Consider the following 11,286-nt stretch of genomic DNA (forward strand, 5'->3'; position numbering starts at 1 on the left):
AAGCATTTACATTTATGCCTAAATCTGGTATCAAATCATGGTAGTGTGTTCTATGCACCCTGTCAAACCTGGGGTCCCTGTTTTCTACAGCCGAGAGGCAGGATAGCTACAGCTGCATTGTTTTTTGGCAGATTTACCCACAGTGGAGAAATATCACGGATTTTGAATGTCCAGTGAAAACTACATTACATTTTAGTCTAGTTTTAGTCATCTCGATGAAAACTAAACTTAGTTTTTGTCAGTTTTAGTCATCAAAGATGTATTTTTGTTAGTTTTAGTCTAGTTTTTGTCATGGAATAAAAGGTTGTCGACGAATAGTTTTAGTCATAGTTTTAGTCGACAAAATTAACACTGTTTGGAAAGTAATGTTTAACTTCATGGCTAAGCTGCGATGTGCACCGAAGGCAGGATATCGGAAGACAAATTAGAAAAAACTGAGACAACCTAAATGGAAAAAACAGATAAATAATAGATAAAATAGACAAAAGGTGAAAAAAGAAAAAGTGAAACATTAGCAAAAAAAAATGTCAAAAGTGGCAAACAAAGATGGCTTAAAAGTGGTAAAAAAAAAAAGGTTAAAATTGGCAAAGAGATTTAAAAAGTGGCACAAACTGGTTGAAATGGTCAGAAATGGTGCAAAAGAGCCAATAAAAGCAGTGTCAAATCTGGAAAATGTTGCAAAAAAAAAGGCAAAAATGGCCTGAAAACGGCAACATTTGCTGAAAATTGGCCAAAAAAAACCTGGCTCAAGCTGGTTAACAAAATGGCTCAAAAATGCAAAAAGAAGTGGAAAAAAAGTGACAAAAATTGGCAAAAGTAGCAAAAAAGTGGCAAAAGTAGCTTAAAAGTGGCAAAAAAGGGAAAAAAAAAAAAAAAAAGAATTGTAACAAAGTGGCCCAAAAAAGGGCAAAAACATTCAAAAGTGCCAAACAGAAGTGGCAAAATAGTGGACAAGTGACAAAAAACATGGCAAAAATGGCATAATAGTGACAAAAAAAGGAGGTAAACTGGCAAAAGAGTTGGTTACAAATGGCCAAAAAAAACCCAAAAATGGCTCAACAGCAGCAAAAAAGAGGAAATAGTGGCAAAAAATGGTTAAAATGGCAACAATGAAGGGTGAAATGGCTTAAAAGTGGCAAAAAGGGGGAAAAAAGGGGTAACAATGGGTGGAAAAGTGGTTAAACGGGTTAAAAAGTAGCACAAATACATAATTCATCAGACCCAATAATCGCTTCACACGCTTTTCTTCAAAATTGGGGAACTGTGAGTCAGGACGCTAGCACCAGTGCCACTGATCTACATACATTGACATGGTAACTAGAGCACAACTGTGGAAGGCCTGTTCTCTGGGTTTGTCAGGGGCTCGGACAATTCTGTGGGCCGGCCTGGTCCTTGGTACTCATACTGGGTTGTTTGTTTCTAATTGCATAACATTGCAGGGAAAGGCCTGCATACTTTCTTAATTTTTATAAAATGTTAAGAACACTTCGTAACCAAGACCTCGCCAATGTTTCTGTGCAATTTGTCTTCTGTGCGTGCTTGTAAATTTTCATGGATTCATTCCTCTGCTATGCCCTAGTCTTTTGAAACAGACGTAAGTTTTGGTACTTTTGATACTACTGATCATTAAAATAACAGGCTACGTTGTTTTAAAACTTGTAGTGTTGTTTAAAATGTGGTAATATCCTATTATAAGTATATTTGATATTATATCAGACATCAGTGTAACAACCTTCAGGCATAATACAAAATAACCACAATCTCTAAAGAGTACATCTTTACTCACGTGGGCCTTCAAGAGCCATTTCTATTCTTCAGTCATTCCAGTGAAAGTTCTGCAGAAAAGAAGCACATGTCACCCAGATGTTTGTCCTTGATTTCAAAAATACAGTTTGTAAAAACTTTATGTATAAAACAGTTACAGCCCACTGTATATAGATTTGTACAGAAGATTTGTTGAGCCTTCTTTTGGTAACACCTAGTTCAAGTAAAAAATAATACATAAAAAAGACTAATGCTCTCCACTGTTGGACAAAATGCATTAGATTGCACTGCAGCTTCGATACATGGGAACAGGGTGTTGTGAAAGATGGAAACTATACACTCACTTCCCTAATGTGATGTATAACATCCTCAAAAACCCTTGAAGGAGCAGAGAAGTAGAAAAGAGAGATTACTGCTTAAACGTGCATGGATTGCAGCTTTGTAACTGTATGCACACAATGTCACGTTTGTTTAAGATGAGTCAGCATTTACCCCACCATCAATCCTTACTCTTTCATTATCGTCCAGCAGGCAGAAGTGTGCACAGGGTGACTTCTGTGGTCTGCTGACTGAAAAGCTTCACACACTCAGCTGTCTGTACAGCTGAGCCTGGATGCAGCAAAACCAGAAGTCCACAAGAAGACTGATTCCTTAGAATTTGGATCATAAACATGTGACTTTAACCCAAATGTGAGAATGCCAAAATAGCTCAGTTTGCTTCATGATGGCATTAAAACTGCCTAAAACCTGCAACACTAGATGGCAGGGGTATGTTATCAGTCATTGGTCAGTCAATCCTTGGTTCACACTAAATTCTTTCCACATTTGGGTGTAACTGTGACATCTAACACAGAGATGCATTGTTTCCAGAGGATGCATCATTCTGATTTCAGATACCCTGTGGCTTTTCCTATCACACCAACCTGAGGCTGACGTATGTGGCATGCTTGGTCTATAATTCCCGGATGACTGCAAAAGCATTACTCATAAAATGAAGACTTGTGCAGAGGTTTAGATTAGCATGAATAATAGGCTGTAAATTACTTGTGCTCCTTATAATAATAAAATTTTCTATATCTTTTATAGTGATCACTTTGGTTTTTACCTGCATGCTTTGCAACAGCTGATATATTCAGCTTTAATCTGTCCAATACTTTGGTTAATGTACAAAATCCTGTTCTTTGCAATTTGTGCCATTTCAGCAACTTTAGCATTTTTAAAAAAGAGTAAGATAAGGTGGATGATATCTGCTAAACATCAGCATCGTCTTTGCCAGCACGTTAGCGCACTTATCTTAACATTAATCTTGAATGTGCAGCCTCATAGAGCTGAAAGCATGGTTAAAGATCTTTCTGCACAGTTACAGTACATTTAATTCAGTCCTGAAACCATTAAAGCAGGAGTAAATCGTCTCCATGCAAGTCAAGTCATTGTGGTTCCAAGCACCAAACCACAAATAACTCCAAGTCTGTTTCACAATTTGAATGCATACTCCTCCTAGTCTTACATCTTCCAACAGTTTAAGCTGAGCTATGGAAATTTGGAGAGAGGAGATTGGTATTAACTGTGCTTCTGAAGAAGCTCTGCCCCAGAAAATAATTCTGTTGACAGGGAACTGACTCTTGCAACTTGTGTTTAATGATAAACAAAGTCAGAAACCTGGCATCTGTTGACCAATCTCATTAAGTTCAATAACCAGCCCCAACCAGAGTTTAAAGTTACAAAGGTCTCCTTACTCCTGACATGTACTCATGGAAGACTAAAATGTCTTAGTTCTCAAAATTCTCCAGAAAAAAAAATGTCCCAGGTTTTTCAAACAGTGAAGAGGAAGCTTTATTTATGGAGAAACGCAAAAACATTTACTGAAACTCAAAATCATTTGTGGAACACTCAAACATGCTGAGAAACACAGATATTTCTAAACTTGCAGATCAGATGGATTAGCCTGATTCCAGACTGTGCCAGGTCTGAGAATGGACCTGACCAATCAGCATCGTTTGAGGAGAATGAGATGGAAGATATAAGGGGGTTTAGTTGTACTGGAAGCTGGAGTTTTATCTGAACTGGATCACATTTCTTTATTAAAAAGAAGAGTAAAGCACTGCAATGAAAGCTTTTTATGATGGAAATGTTTTTTTTTTGCTCCTCTCCCAACCTGCTTTGACATGAGTTTGTGATAGGGACAGGTGGTGCCTGTAAGCTGGGACAGACAATGACAGCTGCTGGTGTATTAATTAACTTTGACGTAGCTTTGGCAGTGGTTTTAACAGATCTGGGCCTCGGTATGAGTTTGATCCACCAATCAGCTCGACAGTTCAAGTACCCTGCCTGCCTCACATTACCTACTAGAGCAGTGCATGCCTACTGCCTCATTTTGTCTTGTCACTCTGATTGGCCCGTCATGGATGTGACAGACAGAAGGTTTGTCCAATCGCCTTCAGAAGAGTTCCTGAATGCTTTATATGGGAGGTTTCCTAGATGGATGAGAAATAAATCCCATGCAGCGTGTACATGTACATACTCATCTGCAGAGTCAAGTTAAAGCATTGCATGATATGCAAACACACAAAAACAGTGAGTTTTAAAGATACGATATTAGAAAAACTAGTTATGCATGTGATAGGCCAGCTAAAAGCTTGAAGTGCGATCCCTTGATAATTAAATTTGAGCTTGAATTGTTCTTAATATTTTATGCAGTTATGTTAATTTAATTCCTTATGAACATTTTATGCAGGTATTTTCTTCATTTCATCTCATTTCAGATGGAAACTAGCTAGAAAGCTATAATCTGGTGCAGAGCATCTCTACTCTGATGAGTTTAATGTTTTTTTTCTGTACTTGGTCCCTGACAAATAAAAGTAAAATAAATAAAAGTAAAATTTTTCACAAAATCTTATTGAAATAATTGCCAACTATTGTTGCTAGTGAGCACACAACTCTACCACTACAATAGTGATATATTAATAGTGCAAGAAATAAATGAAATCAAACATTCACTATTTCAAAAGTGCTTGATATGAGCAAAATATGAGCAATGTTGCCTTCTTTATTTTCTTTTGTGATCAACTTTTAATTAACACCATTCATCATTACAAATACAATACAGAAATGTTAACCAGTGGTGTGAGGAGAAAAAAACCCAGGTGTTGTGAAAAAAGAAAAGGAAAAAGCCCACCCACCACCCACCTAATGTTCCTTAGAACAAGCCAACAACTTCTTCAACGACGACATGTGACAGGAAGTGCATTTTTCCGTTTTCCTTTGTCCAAGACTGATTCCTAAGGTGTCATGGCATTGACAGAGAAGCACACATAACAATTAATCTAATCTATTTGTAGAAGGGAAATTACAATCATGATTTTTGGCAGCTATTGTTGCCGGTGGGCTTAACAGGAGCTCAGGTATTACTGAGTTGAATCTCATACACGGCAGTGCATAGCTAAATCTGCCAGTTTTACATGTAGGATACACACAGACTGTATGCACACTGCTCCATTCTCTGACTGCTAATGGTGATATCACAGATGTTATTAGTCTCTGATTGTAGATTCAAAGAAATGAGAAAACTCAACCCTTTGGATCTGCAGATCAACACAGCATGATGTGCTTGAAGTCACATGACTAGCATTGCAGGCCCTTGGATGTGACTATTGTGCATTGTTCATTCCTATAGTTTTAAGAAATATTTTTGTTTTCAATTATGTTGTGTGCTGTTGGCTATAGGGTCACCATATTTATCATATACAGGCCAAAAAAATCACAATACCAGAGAAAAAGTCTGTATGAGTCCTTTTGTCATAAAGAAGCTGAAAACAAAGTGCTGCATTTGTGATATTCATGGTGTTGACAGGGGAAATGATTATTAAAAATAGCCTCACAAGAGAATAAATGTTCTGCCAGTTTAAGCATATAGTGAAGTACACCTCAGGTTCCCTGAATTTTTTTTCTTTGTTTTTAAATGGTTGTAAGTAACTCTATCCCTCGTTGGCAATGACAGGAAAGCATAACAGTTACTAACAGAGGCAGAGAACAGACTGCAGGGCACAAACGCTACCTGTAAGATGAAGTCATGTTGTGTAGGTGCCACTTTTTTGCATTTTTAGAGCCAGGGCTTTGAAAATAACTGATTTTTATGCAGCACAAAGATGAAATGAACAAGTAGGAGTCTGTGATGACAAATCAGCTGTATTTTGCCAAAATGATTTGAATCATAATTGCAAATAGCACCTTTAAAAGCAGAAAAACACAACAAAAAAATGGAGAGTTGATGCAGACTTTCTTCTTTGGAAACTGATAAACTCCTGTTATCTTTGTTATCACAAATCACCCTTATCTGGAAAGGGAAGGTTTTCTAACAACTGTGTATCTGCATTTCTGAATGACAGATCTCCCTTCCTCTCATTGTCTCCTGAAACAACAAGATCTAGTCTTGGGTTCTGTGTTTCTCTTACCTTAATGTCAGCCTGCACTTCTTACAAGTTAGTGGGAAATGTGACAGATCTTACCACAGTATGACTGACATGACTCAAGGAATGCATTCACGATTTAATATCTTTGACCATGAAAGAGAGGCTTATTTTTCCAGCGTGCATGGAGCAATTTCCTCCACAAACCAATGTGAGCAATTTTATGTTTGAGCCACAGCAAACACATCTCTGTTTTCCATCCAAGTTTGTCACATTCTGCTGCTGAAAGTTCAACACACCCTCCTTCTTGCTTCACATCCAGGCTTTAAAGCTGCAATTAGGTCACATTATGATGTTTTTATTTTTAGAGCCATGCACTTGGATTGGGGATCTGCTCATGGGGAGATGAGTCACACAGAGCCACTTCTCCAGGGAGTTCACTGACCACATGCACAGACGCAGACACAAACAAAGACATGACTAGGAGGGAATAAACAGCTCAGCCATGAGGATCAAAGGCTTCATACTCTATCTGTTCTAATTCACTTCATCCATGTTTGATTTCTTGTGTGCAATGTCTTGATGTTTTATCCACGTATGTCTTTTATCCTGTGTACAGTTATATGAAGAATTCAACTAGTGAAGCAGGCCAATCCCATTCAATAAAATCCACATAACTCCAAAAGGCTGCAGGGAGGGAGATTTGTGCAGAGTAAATTAGAACCAGAGGTTGAAATATGAGCCATTAAAGCATCACATCAACAAAACCTCTCTGCAAGAGTCAGAGAAACTTCATTTTCATAAAGAGATACACTTACCCAAAGTAAAGGTCCACTAGGGAGGCCAGACCTCCAGAAGTTGAGAGCCTCAGATAAAGAGGGATAACACCATGGATGGCCGGCCTGAGATGAGGTCCAGTAAGGTGTCACTCTGGCTCTGTTAGCAGAGAGCCAGACTTAAGGAGAGTCCAGGGACTGTTAGCTGAGCTCAGGGCCTTAAAAGACTGGGAGTGCCTGAGAGGAAATCTGGCTCGGCCTCCTCCTCCCTCCTCTCTCTCTCTCTCTCACTGCTTTTACTGCTGGGTCTGAGAAACCTGATTCCCAAGCTGCTGCTGCCGCACACTGGTACGCTCTGCTCACACCCCTCTTCCCTCTCCTCCCTCCCCGTCCGCCTTCCTTCCTCTCCTGCCACTCCCTCAGTCTTCTTCACAGAGCCTTTCACTGCATCTACTGAGGGTCGATCCGCCTCACCTCACTCTGTCTGTGCCTCTGTTTCGTCGACAGGATTACTGTGGATGCTCAGCTCAGTGACTCATATTTCTGTATCAGAGCTAATAACAGGGAACACAATTCTGGGAAGAGGTCTGCTATGATGGAGGAAGAGGCCAAATCATAAAACAATGACCAGTATACTCAGCATGACAGCCTCTGCAGGACAAGTCAATAAAAAACCCTGTTGCTGAAATCTAATGAAGACTATAGACAGCAAAAGTCTGATTACAGGCTAATGAAGTCCTGCACTGTCAAAGTTGGCTGTATGCCACGCACTGCAGAACACTTATACTGATTAGATGCTGTTTTTATTACAAGTCCCCATTGAGATTACATTTCTCTAAAGTCTTCAACATGCTCGGAAAAAGGCAGAATTTGAAATAAACACAAGATTCACCAAAATAAGACAAGCATAACAGTCTAGCATTACTGGCAAAAAGGCTGAGTTTCTTGGACATGCATGCTCACATTGAAAACCCTTTTAAAACAAAACCCATACCATTTAAAAGGGAGGTTTAACACTTGAGATGAGCTGAATTTTACTGAAGCATCAATAGATGCAACTTTTAACTTAACTTTCATAAAAATGGTAGGTTTTAAGGTTAGAATTAAAGCCAAGTAAACACCATTTGTTTCAAGCTGACTGTAGAACAGTTACAGTGGACTGTCAGCTCACACTGTGCTACTGAACAGACTACTGCACCCAACCTGAGTGCTCACACAGTACAAGTGAAGGCAGCACAGACTGTGCAGACATGTCTTGATTGTTGTATTTTATTGGGCTACAGGGAAGGCACATCCAAAGGCAATGCTGCTGTCTTCATGGGGATTTAAGATGCTGTTCGACAGTTTACAAAGGAAAAATGCCCCAAAGTTGAGGATTCTGCTCATGGCGCTTCTCTTACTATGGGAGTGTGCAATTGCACAACCAAACTACTAAACATGCCAGATATCCATCCGACTAGTTGGGAGTAGCCGGTAGGGCTGTGGTCAGTTGTCATGTACCCCTGTACACTGCATAACAAATAATGCACGATCAGGCCTGCCCACATAGTTGGCTGGGCCCCTGACAAACCCAGTGAATGGGCCCTCCCCAGTAGTGATTTATCAATAGTATCAATATGTGTTGGATCAGTAGCGTTGGCGCTAGCATGCCTCCTGGCTATCAGTTACCTCATCTTGGAGCTGAAGAGAGTGTCGAGCTATTATGGGTTTTGATGTTAAGATTTCTGCCACTGTTTAACTCCTTTCAACCACTTTTTCCACCCATTCTGAACACTTTTATGCATGCATTGCACTTTTTGCCCAACTTCACCACTTTTTCTGCCTGTTTTTGTCACTTTTAACCAATTTTTGGCCACTTTCTGGCTTTTTTTGTTGCCTCTGTTAACCCATTTTAGTCTAAACCCATTTTTGACACTAATTTCTAATTCAATACTTAGGAATAAGTGGTGTAGTAGATGTTTAATTGGGTTTCATCAGCTAATCTAACAATAGTTAAAGTGAAACAATAACACTGGTTCTGATCATCAGACAGAATCAACGATAAAAGTGACATGTAAGTTAAACTTTCTGGTTGTTTTGTTACTTCTGGGACTTTTTAAAAAAAATATACATGTTATCAAGTATTTTATGATCAATTTCAGGTCATTTCAATTTTTTAAAAATGAGTTAATGCTTTTTATTTATTGTAAATGACCCCTCAGAGTGCACTTGCAGTAATTCTGGGGCCCAACGGAGGGCCGTGGAAGGTACTGAGCTGGGGCCTTTCTCCTCCACATTTGGCTAAATGCCCTACCTTTCAAGACATAAAAGCGTGGGTTGACTTTCTATCATCTTTCAATATGGAAATTCATTCTGTAAATGATCATTGACTTTGCAAAAAAGAGGATGAAACCCTTAAAATCAAGCTTATACCAGTCTGCTAATCTGTACATATGGATTTGCAGCTTTTTCTTTCTTTCTTACTTGATTGATCGGCGGCTCCGTAGATATCAACATGATGGAACTTCTTACCAAACTAGATAGATACACTTGTTTTCAGTCAAGTTGCACAGGTTTTAAGATGTCTATGGCTTCTCTGGCACTTGATATTTGTACTTGTTTTAAGCATTTTTTAAGGAAGAATTTATTTTTTAGCTGGCAGAACATTTTGCATATTTTCTTTCTCTTGGCATTGCTATTTTTTCCATATTCTGAAAGGCAGTGTTTTTTGCAGCACATAACAGAGATTAAGACAAAAATGGAAAAGTATCACTTCCCCCCTTTTAAACCCACTGAAGCTAATGCACTCCTACATCTAAAAGGTTCACTGGATCAGGCCTGTAATGACTTCATGAAAAGTAAACAGACAAAAAACTCACACTGCACACTTGGGAACATCTCCCATCAGGATCAGATTTACTCACAAATGGATGCCTGAGCAAAGGTGTTTCAGAGATGCCTGATGTCCATCTTAGTCTTTGCGAAGATAATGGAACCTATGGGTGCAACAAACCATTAATGTACCAGGAAAAGGAAAAGGAACACCATCAGTGAGGTCTTTAGAGACAGTAATGGAGCACTTAAATGAGAATAGGTGAAATCATTTCTAAAGTGACTGACAAATAAAGGTAGCTGAAAACCTAACTTTTACCTTTTAACTCAAATATCTCATATTTAATTTTTATCTCTGTGAAAACCTTATTCCTATAAAATAACATCAAAAAAAGACACTACATTAAAGTACAGCTGAACAAGAGTCATCTGTTGGGTCGGCTCTTCAGTGATTATAAAAACTAAGTAAATCAAATGTACCTTGATCCTTACTTTTGATGCAGCTTCTTTTATCCTCCTCTCACTTTGCTTATGGGTTGTTCGTAGAACCTTTAATGAATATATCACACATTTTCTTACTTAATAATAAGTCCTTAACAATGCTGCCCAGATCCTTCACCAGTCTATAATAAAATGTAATCGACAAAGTAAAGTCTTTAAGCACATACCTGACTTTTAGTTTGCATTTCACATGCTCAGAGCAAAGATCCACAGGCAGGATGTGGTTTGTACCTGTCAAGTCTGCATGCTTTCTGTATGCACAAATCTCCTTTCACAGAAACAGAAACATGCAGGTAGGCTGAAAGACTTATATAGTGTTAACAGTAACGCAGTCTAGAAATATGCCTGTGATTTAACACTGAATGCTGTAGGTAAAAACACAATATCAACACTGTTATAAGACATACATATATATTTGTTTACCAGAACTGAATGTGTGTTAAAGTTGTCTACGTTTAAGCATTGGTAGCCCACCAAGATGTTTAGAAACTGCATAAATTAGCAGCCTTAGAAAATGTTTATGAAGTTGAATAGCCAACTGAGTAATCCTGCTTGATGAAATACCCCCACCTAGACTCTACTTTGTGGAATGCAGGCATCTGACTCAAGGATACTGAAGCCAAAACAGACATTTCTCAAACTTCCTTGTGAACTGAATGATTTTTTTCTGTATTATTTTTGAATAAGGGATTGTTTTGCAATAAAATCATTAAAATGCATTTATTTGATTGTGAAAATAACAAAATGCCAATGTGATATTCCTATACTGCTGTAAAAACATCAGTATCTATCCATTATCTACACCACTTATCTCTTTCAGGGTCTCAGGGGGCTGGAGACAATCCCAGCTGTCACTGGGGAGGGCAGGGTACACCCTGGACTGGCCACCAGTGAATTGAAGGGCTAACATACAGAGATGAACAACCAGGCACAATCACACCTATGATTAATTTCAAGCTGCCTATTTACCCTACGAGCATGTCTTTGGACTGTGGGAGGAGCCTAGAGAACCTATGCATGCACAGGGG

At 38.7% G+C, this 11,286-nt stretch overlaps 1 protein-coding gene across 3 annotated transcripts in view; it reads right to left on the minus strand.

The window, feature by feature from the left end:
- plcd4b (phospholipase C, delta 4b) overlaps positions 1 to 10,284 on the minus strand; it is a 33,154-nt gene extending 22,870 nt beyond the window's left edge. The window contains exons 1-3 of one of the 3 annotated variants that reach the window (XM_041807644.1): positions 10,238 to 10,284; positions 9,850 to 9,921; positions 1,787 to 1,835 (exon numbers count right to left, since the gene is read on the minus strand). In XM_041807644.1, the coding sequence (XP_041663578.1) occupies positions 1,787 to 1,805 (19 nt within the window). In that variant the 5' untranslated portion in view covers positions 1,806 to 1,835; positions 9,850 to 9,921; positions 10,238 to 10,284. Of the gene's footprint in view, positions 1 to 1,786; positions 1,836 to 4,950; positions 5,043 to 6,988; positions 7,241 to 9,849; positions 9,922 to 10,237 lie in introns of those variants that run through there. The other 2 variants (XM_041807645.1, XM_041807643.1) reach the window with 2 other exon arrangements.
- Between the last annotated feature and the right edge of the window lie 1,002 nt (positions 10,285 to 11,286).

The sequence above is a fragment of the Cheilinus undulatus genome, linkage group 15 (assembly GCF_018320785.1).
Source record: "Cheilinus undulatus linkage group 15, ASM1832078v1, whole genome shotgun sequence".
NCBI classification, from domain to species: domain Eukaryota; kingdom Metazoa; phylum Chordata; class Actinopteri; order Labriformes; family Labridae; genus Cheilinus; species Cheilinus undulatus.